The sequence below is a fragment of the Vigna unguiculata genome, chromosome 11 (genome assembly GCF_004118075.2).
Source record: "Vigna unguiculata cultivar IT97K-499-35 chromosome 11, ASM411807v1, whole genome shotgun sequence".
Classification (NCBI taxonomy): domain Eukaryota; kingdom Viridiplantae; phylum Streptophyta; class Magnoliopsida; order Fabales; family Fabaceae; genus Vigna; species Vigna unguiculata.
The window spans coordinates 34,389,894-34,411,069 of record NC_040289.1 but is presented as its reverse complement, the minus strand read 5'-3'; the positions used below and the strand labels follow the sequence as shown (position 1 = coordinate 34,411,069).

The 21,176-nt window shown below is 27.7% G+C and overlaps 2 protein-coding genes and 1 non-coding gene across 3 annotated transcripts; 2 read left to right on the top strand and 1 right to left on the bottom strand.

The window, feature by feature from the left end:
• The first annotated feature begins 9,345 nt into the window (after nt 1-9,345).
• LOC114168799 (zinc finger protein ZAT5-like) lies at nt 9,346-10,604 on the top strand. The gene has a single exon (XM_028053755.1). The coding sequence runs from the start codon at nt 9,469-9,471 to the stop codon at nt 10,420-10,422; it is 954 nt and encodes a 317-aa protein (XP_027909556.1). The 5' UTR covers nt 9,346-9,468; the 3' UTR covers nt 10,423-10,604.
• Nucleotides 10,605-15,682: 5,078 nt separating this feature from the next.
• TRNAV-UAC lies at nt 15,683-15,755 on the top strand. Its single transcript has one exon. It is a non-coding gene; the product is annotated as a tRNA-Val (tRNA).
• A 379-nt stretch (nt 15,756-16,134) lies between these two features.
• On the bottom strand, nt 16,135-19,234 carry LOC114168128 (50S ribosomal protein L9, chloroplastic). Its single transcript, XM_028052852.1, has 6 exons — nt 19,020-19,234; nt 18,711-18,838; nt 17,922-17,967; nt 17,481-17,578; nt 17,350-17,397; nt 16,135-16,620 (listed from the first exon to the last, which is right to left on the bottom strand). Exons 1-6 carry the CDS (start codon nt 19,167-19,169, stop codon nt 16,500-16,502), a joined length of 591 nt encoding a protein of 196 aa, XP_027908653.1. The 5' UTR covers nt 19,170-19,234; the 3' UTR covers nt 16,135-16,499.
• Nucleotides 19,235-21,176: the final 1,942 nt, after the last annotated feature.

Below are 21,176 nucleotides of genomic sequence, written 5' to 3'. Positions count from 1 at the left end.
ACATTTAAATAAACCTAATTAGACCTAAAAAGAAGGTTACAATAATTATACTTGTCAAGTTCCAAGTCCTATAATTAAAAATCAGAACAGACTCTAACCATGCAAAGTTTAGTCTAATCTACCTCGTTTCCGTGCCAATTATTTATTATTCATTCTAATTCTTCAAATATCATATTCTGTATGGTTTTTCTTCCTTATATTTTAATTGCGCCAAAAGTGTTCCTTCATTTACTAAAAGTTTTATGAACTATTAAAAAATCAACATGAACTATAGTTAGTCAAGTTGCACAGCTTTCTTATAAATAAATTAAAAAAAACTTCTCCAAACATTCATTGTACATTCATAACGCAATTTTCTTTATGTGATGCACATAAATATGTTTTTTTTATGGTCTTATAAGAAATAGTCGGATTTTTTTTTATGGTCTTATAAGAGATAGTCGAGAGACAACACAAATTATACATAAACTCAATTTACATATAAAAATGATATCATTTTCAACCTAAAATCTTAAGATAATAAGGCCTTCGTCTTCATATCAATATAAGAAAATTACATATTATTGATATGTACAATCCATCAGTAATAATCAAAATTTGTCGATAAATCATGTTTATTGACAGATTATCGTCAAGTAAAAATCTGTTGGTAGGTAGTGATTTATTTCTTATAGTGTATCACTACAAGAAAATAATTAGTCGTCAATAGGCTATGTTCACTTCTAAAGATGGAATTGATGGAAAGTGAATGAATGAATTTGAGAGAATTTGAAGATAAAATTTGATTTGTTTTAAGAGATTTGGAGGTGAAAGTAAAAAGATTTGAAGGTAAAGTTTGTGAATGAATTGATAGATGTGATATATTAAAAAAAAGTTTTATAAATAATTATTAAATGTGAATGTATTATTTGTTGAAATTATAAGAATGTGAATATGAGCGTGATGGAAGTTGCTTCAGCTTCACCGGGCGAATCTCTGCTTCACATACACAATGAGAAAAATAAGGGATTTTCATAAAAGTATGACGATAATTATGTAAAGGTACCGATGTAAACAACGAATACCTTCAAACCTTCTCCCACTAAAAAGATCCTCTCTCCCTTCCATCCCTCAAATCATTTTTCCCAAACATTCACAAATTCACTTAAATGAACATACACAACTCTTGCCATTCCATCTTCTCCAACAATATATTAGCGGAAGTGAACACAACCTAAAAGTGGATGTTAATTAATCGATAATATCATATGTGTGTCACATGTGCATTTTACTATAACATCATAGACACTAATTCATTAGGGTCAACTTTTGGCATTGGTGAAGTTAAATTTAACTCATCATTAATTTTTAAATTATTTAATCAAATCTATTTTTAGTATTAATTTAATTAGCATCAATTTAACCAAAATTAAAAAAATTATCATACAAGGTCTCTATCAACAACAAAATAATATAGAAACTAAAAACAATAACAGAAAAAAAAAGTGTAATGGATAGGGCCAACCTGGCAAAACGGGATTGGTCGAATTTTCAACCCACCAGCTCGCATGATCCTACCCATTTTATTTTATTTTTTTAAATTAAAAATTAAAGATAAAATAATTTGAAATATTAATTTTTCTATATTATATTTTTGTAAAGATGTAAATATACAATATTATTGTAATTAAAATTATTAACACTTACAAATTAAGTGTTCATTATTAGTTATAGTAGAGTTAATTTAACATGTAAATATAATAATTATTTTAATTTATCTAATTAAGAATATTAATTAATCAATTAAAAACTTAGAAAATGTTTGTATGATTAAATATGTTCTTAATATTTATTTATAAGTATATATATAAACAAAGTTTAAAAATAAAAAAATTAAGTAATAAAAAAAAGTGGCGGGTCAACCCTTAACTCGTCCTGTGACGGGATGAGTTGTAACGTTTGGCTTGTGTTTTGGTAGCGGGCCAACTAGACCCAACTCATTTTGGTAGGACAAAGCCGAGATGAACCAAAACGGGCGAATTAACTTGTTTTGCCACCCCTAATAATCGATAAAATATATGATGGTGGATGAAGAAGATGAGGGTAAATAAAGGAAATAAGAAAATGAGTGTGGATAAAAAAAATGTGTGGAAGGATGAAGAAGATAAATGAAAGTGAATGAGATAAATGCGGATAAAACAAATGTATGGAGAGATGTATACAAAAAATAAGGAAGGAAAATATAATGAAGAGATTTATCATCTTTAAATTTAGGTTTTCATTTATTATTACAAAGTCACATAAATTCATAACATTACATTTTTTTTAAAAAATATAAACTTTTATATAATTATTTTTTATAATTAAATAAAAAAAACCCTCTTCTTTCCCTTTACTTAAACCATTTTCACATAGTGATTCATACATGCACTTTTCAATTTCTAATATTTCCAATCCATTGAATTCATCCAACAAAGTATTCTAATTTCTATTTCCTTATCCAACTAATTCATTATGTGCAACTGAATTTATGATGCAACCTAAGATATATCAATAAATTTTACAACATTTTACCATACAACAGAAAACACAAAATCCTTAAATTAGTATAATTTAGGGTTATACTAATGTTGGTAAAAATATAATTAGGGTTCATGCCAATTTCATAAAAAAATCTCTAAAATTACAAGTAGGGTTCTTACTAATTTGAAGAAAACATAATTTAGAAGAAACATCGTAATAAGATAATCATAAATTTAATATAAATAAATCATAATAAAATATTAATTTTGATTTAAGAGAAATAATGTGATAATGCGTTTTTTAATCACTCTGTTCTCTGATCTCTATGTTCATTCCCAATATTGTAAAGCACAAAAGTGTGACCACGAAAATATTTCACTACCTAGTTAAGTTATTTTCTCTATTGTGTCAATTAATCACTTTCCCATATAGTGTTCTAAATTTGACATCTATAATTTTAATTAAAGAATAATCACTACAAAACAAATTTTTTTTTATCTATAACTAAAATTTGTAGGAAGTTAAAAATTAATTACATATTACCAACAATACAAAAATTTGAATAATTTTACACTTTTATAGATAATTTCTACGACTCAATAATGTATTTTTTCATTAATAATGACATTATCAGTAAATAATTCCTAAGTAATAATAATTTAGCCACAAATTTTATTGCATGGGTAAATGTATATGGAAAATTCAACTTTTTCTTTGAGTGAATTTCAATTTAAAATGTTTCATATCAAAATTTTAAGTTTCGATTGAAGGCAAATGAAAATATTTAAAATACACGTATCAGAAACATATTATATTAACTAGCAAAAATATAATTGTTAAAGATAAACAATTTATAAAATAATTAATTTTTAAAATAATAATTTAAAATAAAATTGGAAAAAAATGAAAAATAAACACAAAAGAAAATATCTCTTTACATATTATTATAGATTAATAAATTAATAATTAAATGATAATGTTCCTACACCAAAACAAAGTGGATTAGTATTTTAACCTTATATTAAAGTTTTAGTATATCTTTAACTCTTATAAATATCACCAACAAAAATTTATTATTAAAATTCTACAGCAGTTTTTTTTATAGATATACTGTTAATAGTATTTAGTTAGAAGTCCAAGTTCGATTAATATAACATATATAGGCCTTTTATACATTATATATATTAAGTGTAGCTGATAAAAGAATATTTTTTGTTAATTACAATTTGATCCAAGAAACTAAAAACTATATATATATATATATATATATATATATATATATATATATATATATATATATATATATATATATAATGTCCTATTATAACAGTAGTGGTGTAGATTACTTTTTCAACTGCTCTTCCTATTAGTACTCAGATTAATGGGTAATAATGTGAGAATGCCTCATTACCTACTTCTGGACAATTAAGTCAATGATCTGATTAAAGTAATCAGTAATTAACATTTTATTATAAAATCTTTTAGGAAAACACATGAGAATGGAATGCTTCAAATCTCTCCCTAACCTATTCTAATAATAATAATTTGCTTTATTAATCACAATTGCTTCCTATAACTACATTTTGATTTTCCTCCCTTCATTTTATTTAGAGTTCATCTTTCATATAATATATTGAATTATGTGGAATATAGGTGCAGATTAAAGGTGAGATTATTAGGCATAGCACTGAGGAAAAGTGGAAGTAAAGTTCGATCAAACGCGGTTTGTATAATTAAGGTTAAAATATTCTAACTATTTCACATATTTAATCAAATTTTTTTCTTAATAATATCCAATTATGTACCTAAAACTAGTGTTAGTTTTCTATTATAAACTTACGGTGTTTTTGTCCATTTTACTCCGTACGAAAGTTGGGTAAATTTGGGTGCTTAAAATGTTGGCATTACGGTGGGATTGTAAAATCCATTCTTTTATTTAAAGTCCAGGCTTAATTACTCCTAGCTTTAATTTTTTTTTTTCAATCAAATTTTAATTTTTGAAAAAATTACTGGATTAGTTACAAAAAAATCGCTAAAAACATATTAAAATCATGACTTTGTAGTTTTTTTATTTATTTCTGACTTTGTTTTAATTTTCTTTTTTCAAAACTTTTTGTTATCCACGTATCAAGTCTAATGGTGTGGCATATGACAATGATATTTTCACGTAGCATATGTCATATATCGTAAAGCGTTATAATCATGTATTGAATTCAGTTATATATATATATATATATATATATATATATATATATATATATATATATTTTACTTTATTCAGTTTCAATTTTTGTTTCAAATGGAATAATATTGTGTTTCTCCAAATCGATACTAAATTTATTCTTTGTATAAATATTATACTAATATTTTTATTAAAGTTGACTTCTTAACATTAAATTAAAATAATTATTGGGGTTAATATTAAATTACTTTATTGTTATAATAATAATAATAATTATTATTATTATTTAAATTTTTCTATATTTTATTTTAAGTCAAACAATACTTTATTATTTATCATATAAATATTATTATATTTATTAAATAAATTTAAGTTTTATTTAAAAATATATTTAAAACTATTTTATTATTAATACATAGTTTTCATAGGATTAAAAGTAATTAATTTAAATGGAATCCTATACTATTGTCAGTGTTGGATTAAAATTAATTTCAAAAATATTTAATAAAACAAGTCAATTTTAATATAAATATTAGTATAACATCTATACAAATAATAAATTTGATCATAATTTGAAAGGACAATCTTACTTCATTTTTAAAAAAAATTGAGACTAAATTGATTCAAACATACATATAAAAGGACAAAATTGAGTACAAGATATGACACTTGCATTGATAGTGAGAGTGTCACGTGTCACACCACAGGACCTGACACATGATCAATAATTTTTTTTAAAAATAAGATAAACTATATAAACTATGTGTGTATGTGTATGGTGTGTCGTTTGTGTATATGTGTGTCATGCATTTATGCATGTGTGTGTTTATGTTGAAGACAAACTTTATATGAATAATTAGTATTTATTGTAATTAATTGTGTTACTTTATAAAATTGATTATTTATTAATGCATTAATTTTGTAATTTACAATTTAATTAAAACTTAATTATGTTTTAGTCTCTGATAAGGTTGAGAACTTTCAATTGAGTTCGATTTATTTTTACAGTCGATTGAGTACTTAATATTTTTTTTTTCAATTAAGTCTACAGTGTTAACCAGTTTGTGACTGATGTGGTTATTATCTTGTCACATCACTTTGTTCGATTCTTGTCACATACCATTTTATTATCTTAAAATTTTATAATTTATGTTTTATAATTGTATGATTTTATATTATATAATTTTAATATTTTAGTTTTTCAATTCCAAATTATATAATGATAAAATTGTTTTTTGAAATATAAAATTATGATATATTTTCAATTTTTAGTCAAATCATGAAATCATAATTATATAACTAAAATTTTGAATTAAAATAATTAAATCATAAAAATATAAAGTTATAAATAATAAAATATAAAAATATAAAATAATTAAATAATTGAATGACATGTGACAACTTAACACTGTGACACTTTATAAGATAATAATTATTAACGGACAAATCATCCCATTAATTAGCAGAAAAAGTTAAAAACAAAGTTTAAATTAAAAAATTAAATTTATTAAATACTCAATAAATCACAAAAAAATTATTAGAAACTGAAATAGAAATTTAAAATATAATTAAGTATTTAATTAATTATCTCATAATCAATTAATATATAGTATATTATTTTTTAATAAAAATTTATGTTGTAGTTTAAAAAGAAAGAAAGAAAAAACTATAGCACATACATTGAAAGCTACTAACATCGGTAAGGTATAAGTTATAAATTCAAAATAAAAGAATTTCAATATATGGAAATAAAACCGAATTGAAATAGCATGCGTAAAACTAAAATAAATATTTAAGCATAAAAGGTAAAGACAATTTTGTACAACAATGAAAATTAAATGGATAATTAAATTAAGAGTCTAATTTTAGTACCTTAGCTATATATAAAATTTTCGACAATTCATTAAATCATTAATTATATATAATTATAAATATAGTTTAAAATAATTATCATAAAAGTCAATAAAGTTAGCACATGAAAATTAAACTTAAAATATCAACTTATTTCATAATTGCTAAGTATAGCTTTACAATTGAGTTGCTTTTACGGAATTTTACAGCATGTCCATAAATTAAAAATCATTCCACACGTAATTTTTAAATTAATTACCGTAAAAACAATCAAAATTTAATGTAGATGACCAACCAAGGACAGTCGAAAAAAAAGTTGACACTGTGAATTTCTTTAAATTAAATTTATAGAAAAACGCACTCCATAAACAGATTAAATTTATAAAATTTATAACTTTTTTGGCAGTCAATAAATGTACTGTATACATAATCTTTTTTCCCTATAATAAGTAGAAACCGAGGACAAAAAGTTGGTCTTTATAAATAAATAGAAATCAAACCAATGATGATTAGTTTTGAACTAAAACTCCCAAATATGAAATGATTAAAATGTTTAACAATAATTTATTATTGTGACAGGTGAGCTTCTAAAGTTTAACCAATGAAGCTTTCAGCATAAGATGAAGTTTAACCAAAGGAAATTATGAGGAACCCTACCCTTTGGTAGGAATTCTCCTAAAGTTCTTACGTTCTATACCTCTTTTATCATGCCGTCTCTTCTTTACTTCTTATTATTAACCCAACCCTACATTAGTACACCTAATACCCTTTAACTACTTATAAAATACCCTTTCTCTCTTAAACAAAAACCAAAATTCATAATTATTAACTATTTTGTTAAGAATTCAAATATAAATTTCGGTCTCAAGGTAAATATATAAACATCCTAAAATTTTGTGTTTGATTTTTCACTTTTTGTTATTAAATCTTTGGTTAAATATGTTTTTGTCCTTAAACTTTTAGTGAAAATTGGAATTAGTCCTTTTTAGAAATCTTAAACCAATTTAGTCTCTTATCTTTAGAAATGTGTATATTTAGTCTTTTAAATCAATTTTTTTAAGTTTATTTGACATTTTAAATGCGTTTCTCAGCTAACATTGAAACGAAAATATGTCAAACGGTGTAACAAACTAAAATACTATAACGAAATATGTTTGAAACGTCAAATAAACTTAATAAAATCTTGTTAAAAGGACTAAATCCACACATTTACATAGTTGAGGGACTAAATTGGTTCAAGGTTTTCAAGAGGGACCAATATCAATTTTTACTAAAAGTTGAAGGACTAAAAACATATTTAATCCTTAAATCTTCTACATAAATATATGAAAAATCAATTATTTTCTTTTAAAAAGTAAACTTTAAGTCTAACTCAATCTTACAAGATCGACTTATGATGTGGTTTATACTCATTTATATACTATAAATCTACCTTATCTCTTATCAAACTGAGATCTTCAACACACTTTTATCACATTGAGGCATATACAACTTCAACATGAAAATAGACATTAATGGATGATCCATAGGAGTCTAAGAGGCCTACAAGTAACAAATACATTAGGATAAACTTTAGTTGACTTTTATACCATTTTGAAAAATGAACTTTAAATATAACCTAACTTTATAAAATCATGCTAATGTTTACACCTACTTATGTATGTAAAATCTTTAGTCAATACGAGATCTTTAACATTTTTAACATATTTATCAAACACTACTATAGTTACTCTTACTATGGCTTGAAAGCCACCCGAATGATCCTTACATTTGGATTAGTAATTTTTGCTTTAATCACACAAGAGATTAGAGAAGCAAATTGTGAAAGTTGACATGCTTTTAACGTGATGCAATCTCACTTTTCTTGGAGGGGTTAGTGTAAATAGTTGCCCTAAAGGTGTAAACAAAAGAGAGCGTTGAAACCAATTCTCAAACGTTAACGCCAACCTTTCTTTCTTTCTTTCTTTAACTCCTCCATACTTTCGCTTCCTTGTTTTTTTTTTTTTTTCCCTTTTTCCGCTTTATAAGTTACTTACTTATCAGATCCATCAATCTCCTTCTCTAATTCCAACCTAACTTACTAGTAAACCCAACTTTAAGTTACACACTATATATATTAATTACACTCCCACTAATTAAACTCGCCATTAATTGCGAAATAAAAACAATGTTAATCATGGAAGAATAATACAACACACATCACAACACAAGCATTGACATTCCCAACTTTATTATTATTATTATTTTATAACAACATGTACAAGTGAAACACACTGCGTTCACATTTTTATAGTATACTCAAAACACAATTAAAAAAAAAAGTCTCAGTTTTTATCTGGTTTGTTATTATGAGAAAAAAAAATATAAAAGTGTATCCTATGGATAAGAAAATAAAATATTAGTTGATAAAAGTAACACCCTGAGGCTGAGCTACGATGTTTTTTTATAAAGTAGTAGAAGTGAAACAGAAAGCAAAAAAGTGTGGTCATGATGAAGGCGTAGAAAGAAGTGCTCAGAGAGGCGCGTGAAAAAGCTGAAAGAAGTTAGTTTTCTTGTTAGTAACACTTCGAAGGTTGGAAACGCAAGGAAGATTTTGGTGACAGACCACTTGGGTGTAGCTGTTATAAGACGGCTTCAACTTTTTTTTTTCTTTTTTTTTTTTTCCATTCACTACCAAATTTCACAACACACACACACACACACACACACACACACATATATATATATATATATATATATATATATATATATATATATATATATATATATATATATATATATATATATATATCCACACAACATAACCACTTCAATTCCATCACTACATCGTAATCACATTTCTCTCTCTTACCTTAAATAGCATTGTTTTTTACATATAAAACTGCAGCGTTGAGCCTTTGTTTTTCATCACTTGGGTTTGTTTCGGTTTGGTTATGGAGATGGAAGGTTTAGATTCTAATTCTAATTCCAATTCCAATTCTAGCTCTACCCAGAGCAACATAGCCAAGGGCAAACGCACCAAAAGGATGAGGCTTTTGTCCCCTTCTGGTGTCGTCGTTGTTACCGCCGCCACCGCCGCCGCCACTGGAACCACCACCACCAGTTGCTCCAGTCCTAATTCCGGTGGCTCCTCCACCACCACTTGTGAGAGCGAAGAAGAAGACATGGCAAATTGTTTGATTCTCTTGGCCCAAGGAGGGGAATCTCACCCTCATCAACCTCATCAACCTCATCAATCTCATCAACCTCGTCAACCTCATCATCACAAGCAACAAGTTGAAGATCATAACGGTGTCAAGACAGCAAAGGGTAACGGTAACACCATCACCACCACCGCAACAACCGCCGTTGACACCAAAGTTGGCTTTTTTATTTATGAGTGCAAAACGTGTAACCGAACGTTCCCTTCGTTTCAAGCACTCGGTGGACACAGGGCGAGTCACAAAAAGCCCAAACTTTCGCCCGAAGAGAAAAAACCACCACCCTCTCAGTCGCCGCACGTGGCTGTTACAACCTATGATCGGTTCGAAGAGGATACCGTTAACGTTAAAAGTGGTCCTCCGATTTCCCTTCAATTGGGTCATGGCAACAACAAGGGCAAGATTCATGAATGTTCCATCTGTGGTTCGGAATTCTCATCAGGACAAGCATTGGGTGGACACATGAGGAGGCATAGGGCATCATCAACGAACACCAACACTGTCGACACTTCCAGTTCTAACACCGTCACCGCCGTGGCCACCACCGTTTCGCCGCCGCGGAGCGTCTTGCAATTGGATCTTAACCTCCCGGCGCCGGAGGATGATATCCGGGAGGCTAAGTTTCAATTTCCGGTAACAACTCAGATGCTGGTTGGTACTCCGGCTTTGGTAGATTGTCTTTATTAGAGATCCGGGTGGGGATCGGAGTTTCACAGAATTATTATTTTGATATCAATGTGAATTATTAGTGTTATTTTTAATTTACAATTATTCGTAATTATCGATTTTTTTGGATTATTATTCCTAATTCGGTTTATTAATAATTACCATTTTGATATATGTGATCGATCTACTTGTTGAAGTTGGAATACTTTGAGTAAGTAAGTGGTTAGTGTTGATGTGGTTGCCTTTCATTCACGAAAAGTGAGTGATAGTTCATAGGGCATCTTTTATTGAATTATTTATTTAATTTGGGTGTATTTGCAAGTTCTTGTTTGAGGGGATAATCGAGGGCGATGTGCGAGAGAGAGTGGTTTGGCATTGGTAGCTAGGGTTTGGTTTTGGCATCACCATGACCATAACCAAAACCATAACCAAAAGTGGTGGATTAGGTTCCTTTACTTGTTTTGGATTTCATTACAATAAAGCTAAAACATCACTTTCTCATTCACACTCACTACCCATTCCCACTCCTTTCATTAATGAAGAGAATAAAGGATTTGTCAAAACTGTTTGATAAATATATATATATGCTCTACCACCATACATATGCATGCCCATCTTTCAATTTACATGGTTCCCACTCTCTCTCTCAACCAAATATCTTTCCATTTATGTTAATCTCATCCTCCCCACAACTTTTTTGCCATTAGTCGCTTCAAACTAATAGGTTTCACCTAATTAACAAACTAATTTGTTCTCCACTTTTTAATTTTCAACACACGTATATAATGATTAATTAATAATTGGTTTGGGGATTATGCTATGGGAGTTTTGAGCCCATAGAATAGAAAGTTGATGCTCCCAAGAAAGATACTATTAACTTTGAAGCCACAAGTGCATTTGATTAGGACTTGTACGAATGAATGGTCCACTCTTTGGAGTTGGACCCATCACCCACTCGTTAGTACTACTACTACTACTACTCTTTATCTACTCTTTTGCAGCTACAAATCGTCACCATTATTTATTTTGTTCATAACAAAAGATGAGAAAAAGACACGAATTTCAGTTCCTCTCTTCCACGGAAAATAGTATCGAGAAATACAAATAACGAAAGAAAGAGTGAGAGATAAAAGTTGAATTAAGAAAAAAAGAAAGAGAGAGATAGAAGAGTTTGAAGTGAGTTTGAGTGGGCACTTATCTAAAGTTAGTAATGTGCACGTTTTGGCGAAGCATGTGGACACGTACATTGCGTGAGGTGTCCGAATGCATAACAAGATATCACTCATTGACATTAGCACATGTAGTTGGAGATGTTCCCTCCATGTCCTATAATAAATTAATGTAATAAATAACCTTCCACTTTATATTTTTATTTATATTTATATTCTCCTTTATTATACTTTATTCATCATATTATATATATATTCTCGTATGTCACAAACAACAATTACTTTGCTTGCTTTCTCAACGCCTCGTTTTAATTTCTCTTCACGCAACTTATGACAGTGTAATACGCGCTTCAGCGATGTTTGTTCAATGTAGAAAAAAAAAAACTGATTTTTATTCTATATATGAGATAATTTCCCGAAAAGAGATGATGGGGTTGTGTACAAATTTCACTTGACTACCTAACTTACTCCAAAATGGACATTCTCAATTACTAGGCACGACCAGACATAACCGTGGTATCTACTGAGATGTCAATGTCCTTTTGGTGAAAAAGAATGAGGAAATTAACTGAACTATATACTTATTCATGCATTGTGTTACTGTATTTGTTACCACGAGGGGATTAATTCAGGACATTATACAATAATGAGATATTAGCTCAATTCACGTAAAATATAATTTAGAATTTGAATTTTATATTGAATAAAGATGAAAAAATTAAACACATGAAGTAAAAGACCTAAAAATTCATAAAATTAAAATTTTAGGTTAGACTCATTGATATTGTGTATTTTTGAAAAATCTTTCCAAAAGATCCATCGGTAGTATTAGAGACAAAGTTTTAATTTTAATTTGGTAAACAACGAGTACTATAGAAGTGAAAAATCATAGATATGAGTATTCCTTGTATCATGGATGAGTGTATCAATTTGTTTACACTATTATACTTGGATATTTAATCTAAAAACTTAAAACAATCTTTTTTCGTATTCAACTTTCTTCTTTTTACTTAATGTGAAACTTCCACAATTATTCTTGGATTTCAAATATAATTTTCTAAGTTTGGATTTTCTGTTGGAGTTTATTGTATTGTTCTTGTCGTGTCTTTAGAATATAGATACTGATTTTGAAATTTTAAAATATATTAAAAAGATATTTAAAGTGTCAAAATAGTATATTTTCAATATTCAACATATGACAATAACAAAAATTCAGAAAATCTGAACTCTAATTTTCTCTTCAAAAAGATGTGTGTTAGGGCAACATGGGTTCAAGGTTCTTGGTGATGGAGACAAATGTCTCAAATGCATGAGTTGGTTTACTATGTGGCTGGTTGTGGCCATAACCAGAAAAGTAGGCATTTGGCCGGCCATAAATTATGTGTGTCGTTGCTTGCTAATCTTAAATTAATTTCCACACCATTAATCAATTGCTTAATCAATACCCTATTGGTGTTGAGTCTTGACCATAAGCAAGGTTTAGTTTCCAAATATCTCAACCAAAACCATTCATTAAGATGCCAATCGGTGTTTGGTGTGCATCTTCTTTTTCATTAATTAATTAGTGGCATTTCATTTCATTCTTTGTGGAATATATATGTTCTAAAGATCCACTTCCTTGGTTTGGGGTTTGGTTAACTTTTGCAAAACCTAGTTACTAGAACTGAAAATGACTGTTGAACAGATTTTGACATTGTTGACAACATTATGAATATTTACCAATTTAACGTAAGGTACTTTTGTTGGGAGAAATTTTGATAATATTCCAAGAATTCTTGTTGGTTGGTGTTAAGATATTTGTGGTGGTAAAAATCTTGTCGGTTGATTGAAGACAAATTACATACATGAAAAAAATAGTTTGTAGGTGTTAAATGTACTATGTTAAATAGACTTGTTACTTTTGAATAATAATGGTGAGTTATTCGATTTGAAAATGTATAACATCAATATATACAACAACAATCTTTATCAAATGTTGAACGATTATACACGCTAAGTTTGGTAGAGGAGTTTTAAGTGTAATTAAATCTTAAATTAGATTTGTCAATCCAACTAATTATGATGATTAATTATAATTTTTTTAATATAAAAAGGGTGTTTTTTGTTAAGGTATAGACTCTTTTTTACTTAAAGGGATTTTCTAGTAAAAGAAAAAGTATATTTTCGTTTCTTGTTTTTCATTCTTTTATTCTCTACTTGTTATGCTATATCTATTTGCTTCTATTGAATTTTTTCTATTTGGTCTACAACTCTTTTTTATGCATTTTATTCTTAAAACCTATGAACTAGAGCAATCACATAAGAATTTGATTCAATCCCTAAATTTCTTATATATCAGAGAGATTTACGAAAAATCACCATCACTAGTAGGAAACCAATTTCCATAGTTTGTGGGTTATAACTTAATACATTGTAAAAGTGAAAAAAATAAATAAAAACTAGTGTTTACACTTAACACCAGCCGAACTTGAACAAAAATTTTAGAGAGACAAATTATATTTGTTATATATAAATTTTTTTTTAATTAAAAACAAATAATTTCTTTACATATTTTTTCCTCTTTAAAACAATCACTCATGACAATAGAATCTAAATAATATGACAATAATATATATGAAAGAGTAACATAAAGTTTATCATCAACTGAAATCTTCTTGGATGATCATCTTTACCAGACAACGGAAAATTTTCTAAATGTATTTGATATGGACATCATTTTAGATAAGCCATTCGTATCTCATCAATTTGATTTGGTGGGTATTGCTAAATTTGAACACACTTCCCCATATCACCTTCTAAAGCATTTTCAAATTAGATGCATTTTTTGCATCTTCATCACAAGCCTTCCTCTTGAAACAAAAAATCATTTCTTTTACTTTTTACCATAATTTTTCTAATATAAATTTGTCACCTCTCACCTATTTACAAAAAATAAAATTATGAATACATCAAATTAAATTTTAAAAGCAAGACTCAATATTTTAAGAAAATTAATAACTTCTAAATAATTAGCTTCTCTTTCCTAATCTTGCTCTTCTCTTACACATCTTCAAAGTCTAAAATAGTTATATCTACACAAAGAAGAGTTTGATCAACAATTAGAGCATGATTTTATGATCTCTAATAGATAGAGATATGTCTAGAACGTAGAAAAGTCACATACAAGACGAAAACATATTGCTTCGAAAAAAAATGGTAAAAAATGAACTTACTCAAAAGAAGAAATTGTTCGATCCAAAACGTTTTTTAACTTCTCAATTTTAACGTAATGCAATTTAATTTTGAAAATAATAATAAATTGATGGTGAAAATTAGGATAAAAATAAGATGAGAGGAAGAAATGGAGGCAGGAAAAAGAGAGAAACCAAATATAAAATTATAAAAAAATTAAAATACAAAGAAAAAAGATGATTTTTAAATTTTAAAAAAGCTTTTCCAAATTAAATTAATATAAATAAAATAATAATACATAAATACTTTTAATATATAAAAAATAAAATAAAATAAAAATCATTAAAATTAATATAAATAAAATAATAATATATAAATATTTTTTTAAATATATAAAAAATAAAAGAAAATCATTCGGGAGCCGTGGCTCACTTGTCAAACCTATGTTCCGCCAATGTCTAACGCTAACTAAAAAGTAAATTTTATTTAAAAAAAGATATTTTCCTTTAAAATTACTGTTTTTATTTGTGATATATATATATATATATATATATATATATATATATATATATATATATATATATATATATATACACGTTTATATTAAAATTTATTAGAAAGTGAAAGGTATCCATTATCAAATAAGAACAAGTCTATACAATTTTCTCATTTTTAATAAATATTAATCAACAGTAAAAAAAATACATTTAAAAGAGTATATTGCTGGTATTTGTTTCCTTATATTTCAACTTTTAAAATGTATATTTCATGAGAATGAAACATGAGTAACAAATAAAGTTAATGTAAAAGTAATTTAAAAAAATAAATAAAACACATGATTCAGTTGTACAATTGCAAGCTACACTGTGATGAATGCAGTAAATCCATACACGTATTAAGAATAATGTAATAAGATTATTATTGATAAAGCCTTCAACCAAGTTGCTGTGGTGTAGTGGTTATCACGTCAGTCTTACACACTGAAGGTCCCCAGTTCGATCCTGGGCAGCAACATGGATCTTAATACTTTCTTTTCTCTTTTCGTCAATTCATTACAATTTAAACTTTCAAGAACATTCTTTTTTATTTCATTTCAATAACCAATGAGTAAGAGTCCTTCAATAAATTGAAAAACCAACCAGAATGACCATTTACTCTAAACGAATAGATGGAATTTCCAAAGAGTAGACAAAATTTTACAGGGTGTTCATAAAAACATAGACAATCGCTTTGTCAATAAGAAGTTAACCCAACTCATTCACTAAATGTCAATCTTCAACATTTTTTGTTTATCTCCTCCAACAGGAAAAAATTGTTGAATCTTTCAGTGGCCTCCAAGAAACTAAAAGCCTTCACACTTGAATGCAAAACACAATCATTGAATCAAGTGCAGAAAAAAACAATGGATTCATTTTATATTCCATTTTCATGCTCACCAAACCAAGGAAAGATCAAAGAAAAAATAGCCTTTACCAACAACACAGTAGTGCATTACATTGTCCTAAAACTTGAATAAACATTCAAGAATGGGGTATGAACAGAACAAAAATGTTCAAATAAGAGACAGTTCCCATTTTGGACCTATGACAAACCCTTCCTCATCTGAGACTCATGGCATGATTACAAACAAGATCACAGACTGCTTGAAGCTTGAAGATTCATCATCATAAGATGGTTATGCACCTTGAACAAAGGTAAACAAACTAGTAGCTTCAAATTGTCCATTTAGCAAAGGAACTTCAGAAAATATTAGTGCTTTTAGTTGGCAGAAACATTCAACTTCACTCTAGCTGTAACTTCTGGGTGAAGCTTTAACTCTGCTATATATTCTCCTGTTTCCCTGATCTCCGGAAGATCAACAACTCTCTTGTCCACCTCTCTAGAAATGAATCACAGGACAATATATCTTAAAGCAACATTACTCATTCAGATTACAAAACAGATATGAAATAAATATTGGAAAAACAAATCATCTCCCCATTTTTCTTTTTTGCAGTGGAATGTACTTACATGATCTTCCCCCAACAGATTCTCAGAAATAGGAAGATTGTTTCAAGTGTGAACATTGAACCCCGTATAGAAAAATACCATATAAATTGAAGAGTGCACAAGTTTGGAATTTTTCTAAAATGGTAATCAAGTAGAACATTGTATAGATTGATCCATAGAATTATGCATGGACCGTTTACATTGATAAAGTTGGATTATATTGTACTTTCTACTAGCAATTGGAAAGGGAGAAAAAAGGTAAAATCAGATGCACTACTGAAATACACTAGCAATACTGGTGGATGATACCGAGTTATCACATGAAACATATTATGCATACACACTCCAAATAATATGAAATTTGCTAAATTAAGCATCGGATATTGAATGACTGTATTACTATTTCGGAATTTTGGTTCATATTCCATAAATATCACGATATTAACACCCAAAAATCAGAGAAAGCTCCAGAATCAAATGAAAAAAAAAAAAAATTTAGAAACTCGGTGAATTTTAGCCACATTAAAGAAAAGGAAAACTTGTGACTGTATAGTACGGTACTTCATCAAAGAACATCCATAATACTAACAAAATAAAAGAATTTTGTAAAAGATGGTACCTTTGAAGCTGTGCCTTGATTATGTCAACAAGATCTTGAGCAGTGACACTAAAAAGCATCCAAACATCAGACACAAATATTCATACAAGGACATAAATTGACTTCTCCTAATTGTGCAAGACAAATCTCACCTTCCAAAAATTTGTTTTCCTTTACCACCTTTACGCTTCACCTTGAAAGCCCCAACAGTTTCAAAAATTAGAGCAAGTTGTTGTGCCTCTTCTTTTACCTGCAGAAATGTAAACATGGACAGCATATGTCTAAAAGAACTGTGCATGGGGGAAAATACTTGTTAATAAATTCAGAAGATAGTATGGAATTGGATGTAAATTTTCCTGGATGCAGATAACCAGATATCATAAAGAGAGCGCTTTACTGCATGCAAACTTACTACAGGGATAACCATTGAAGATGTGCACATTCTGTCATATAGAACTCTTTTTTTTACAAGTTTACAGCTCTTGATGCAAGGTTTACACTTGGAGCTCAACAGCATAGCATTCATTCCTAATGCTATTCACAGATAGTAACCCTGAATCCAAGTAGGGACTGGGGAGGAAAGGAAAAATTACCCGTCTTTTCTCAGCCTCAATTCTTTCTTCTTCTATCTTCATTTCCCTGGGAGAGAAGGTCAAAATGAAGAGTTCTAAGCACAATCAAAGTAAACTCAGCTCAAAACTGAGGCGATCATATTTTATTTTAACAGCATTTACTGCACAAAGAAATAGCTAGCCCTAAATTTCAATGATTACTTCTATAAAAGAAACAGATAAAAAAAGTCTGAAACAAAGAAATGATCAAATTACTAAAACAAAGATTTATTACACTCACAAACACAGAATTTTTACAATTTTATCATAAAAATGCCACAAAAGCAATCTCATTTGAAAGAGGCCAATTTCCATTTGGCAATCCAAGATGGCAGCAGTTGTTATTGAACTAATACAGCAGGAACAACTCAAAGAAGAAAAAACATGAAAACCCTATCCAACCCAGAACATCAAAGCCCAATGGGTGAAATAAAAGTAACTTCCTAAAGTCATTACTAGTATAATTATTAACTAAAAGCAATCTTTTTGTTGTTCTCCAATCAAATCCAGAAGATTATATACACAAATAAATTACATTCAAACGACCTCTTATCAGAGATTACTTTTCATGACACTACAATGACAGCACTAACTGGAAACTTATCCAAGCATGAAGCAACCTACTGCTTCTTTGGAAACCATCATTTCTACTACGAAGGGTAATGTAAATGCAAATTCCAAGCACTAGTCCAAAATATTGAAATGTGAAAACAAATTTATTAGATAAATTAATGTGCCATCCAAGACCTAGGTGGTTTAGTTACACATTACTTGAGTATCTGGGGTGTAACAAGTTGTGCCTTTCCCAAAGGAAGCAAGTAATTTCTGTAAAATCCAGCCCTCACATCAAGGAGTTGTCCTTGCTTTCCCACAGCAGCCACATCTTCCTTCAGAATAATCTGATTTCACAAATAACTAACCAAGTGAATATACAGTGCTGCAAAATACAAATACATTTAGAAGAAAACGAGCATACCCATTTGTTGTACAACTACAAAATTCAAATTTGACATCCAAATTGTGTTAAAAAGCACGAAATTTTATTGCTTTATCGTGTTAGAGCATGGAATTTTATGTAACCTTTCGAGTTTTCTTTGCCTTCTTCTGAGCGAAGACAAAAAAGTGCGCAGTTTGGTTGGGGAAGTGAATTGGAACCTTCGAGCTCCCGGTGAAGGTGTGGTGAAAGAGTGAAGAAGAGGAAGAGGAGAGAGAAGATAATGGTGACGCCATTGATGGATTGAGAACAAGCACAATGTTCTGTTTTCTTATCTCTTGCGCAGTGTTACGCGTGTAAATTATAAAATGAGAACTTTTTAAATTTTGAAATTATTAAATTAAATACAATAATATATGGTAAGATTAATCTTTATTTCATAAAGAATTTGGCTATTATTTTTATAATTATTATTGTAATTGAGCAACTTTTTTAGTTTATATTTTAAATCTCTGAGTTTAATTTTTATAAAAAATATGAATATAAAGAGTTCTATATAGTCAATAGATAAAAAAAAACTATCATCTTTTCAATTTTAATAAAATATTAAAATATCATAAAATTACAGTATACGGTTAGGATTACATAAATTAAACTCTTACAAACTCAAATTTACTATACATTATTTATGGATATCCTTTCAAGTAAAAAATATAATATATGAAAAATAAACTCTTATTTAAATTTTGAAATTAATTGCTTACTACATATTTTTTATTGGTTGGATTATTTGTTGATGGAAAATGATTTATTGATTATTTTATAGATTTTTTAGAATTGTATACGACTAAATATGTTTTTTATTTTTATACTTTTCTTAAAATTTGATTTTAGTCTTTCTATTTCAAAAATTTTAATTAGTCTTCAAATTTAAAAATAAATACGTTAATTTAATATTTTTATATTTTTTATGGTTAAATTTGAATATATAAAAATTACTAATATCACACTAGCTAAATTTTGTTCATCTATCACACTTGTGAGAATACAAAATCGGCAGTTAAATATTAAATTTAAATATAGAAAATATTAAAGTGACGTATTTAAAAAGAATTATAGAAAATCAAAGATAAATATTATAAAGAGTTAAGTAATTTTTAGTTCATAAGCTTACCTTCTTAAATTTGAAATATTTTACTTTTCAAACTTTATAAATCGATGAATATAATTGTTTAAAATTTTAGGACCAAAATATATCTTGAGACGAAGACAAATTTTAAATTTAAGTACACAAACATATATTTCACCCTATTATAAAAAAAAAAAAAAAACATATTTTCCCTTTATCAATTCAGGTGACAAGTGTAAACCAACTATATTAATAATTTGTAACTATGACCTTCTTTGAATTAAAAAAACTCAATTTAAATTAAGTTGAGATAGATATATTATCAACCCCATCCATATCCCTAAAACTTTTTTCCAAATATTTTATGTATTTATTTTAATTTACTTACAGTTGTAGTTTAAAAAATTTGGAGTTTGATCCACCAAAATTTAGAGAATTTCTTAAATCTAGAAAATTTTGTTTAGGGTTTAGGGTTCTTTATTATTTATTAACGTTTACATATTATTTTAATTAAAATGCTCAATAACTTAAAACATTTTTTTCAAGACTTAAATATAAGTAAAACTAATTAAATTTTTCAAAAATTAAGAAATTTTATTAATATCATTTAGTTTTATTAATAACATTAAAAAAATTAGGTGTCCTTATTGAAACTTTCACAACTTATGCTGAATTTAAAAAATTAAATATTTCATGTATACAGGATCGATTCGTATATTCTTTATTAAAATTAGAACGAGGTCACAAAGCAGCAATTATCCCTAATTTTGGAAGTATGATGAATAAAAATATATTAATAATTATATAATAAAACAAAAACAAATGTTTACACGGTAAAACAAACCTCTATTCATTGTAAAAATAAATAAAATTATTTCGATTATCCCACTCAAAATAGGGAAAGTATTTAATGTATAATTTAGTACACAAGAATATTGATTTTCAACAAAAGAAAAAAAATCTAATCATTTATGTATAAAATCTCACAAATCAACCACTTATAAAAATTGACTATTTTAAAAATTTGTAGTTTTTTTTTATTTACATTTTATGTGAGTATTTGTTAGACAATCATCTATACTACCATAGAGAATTGTCATAAGTTTTGTTTCGATTATACTTTCAATTTGTCTCTTTAGCATTTGACTCTATTAAAAGAAGGTATGCTTTATAA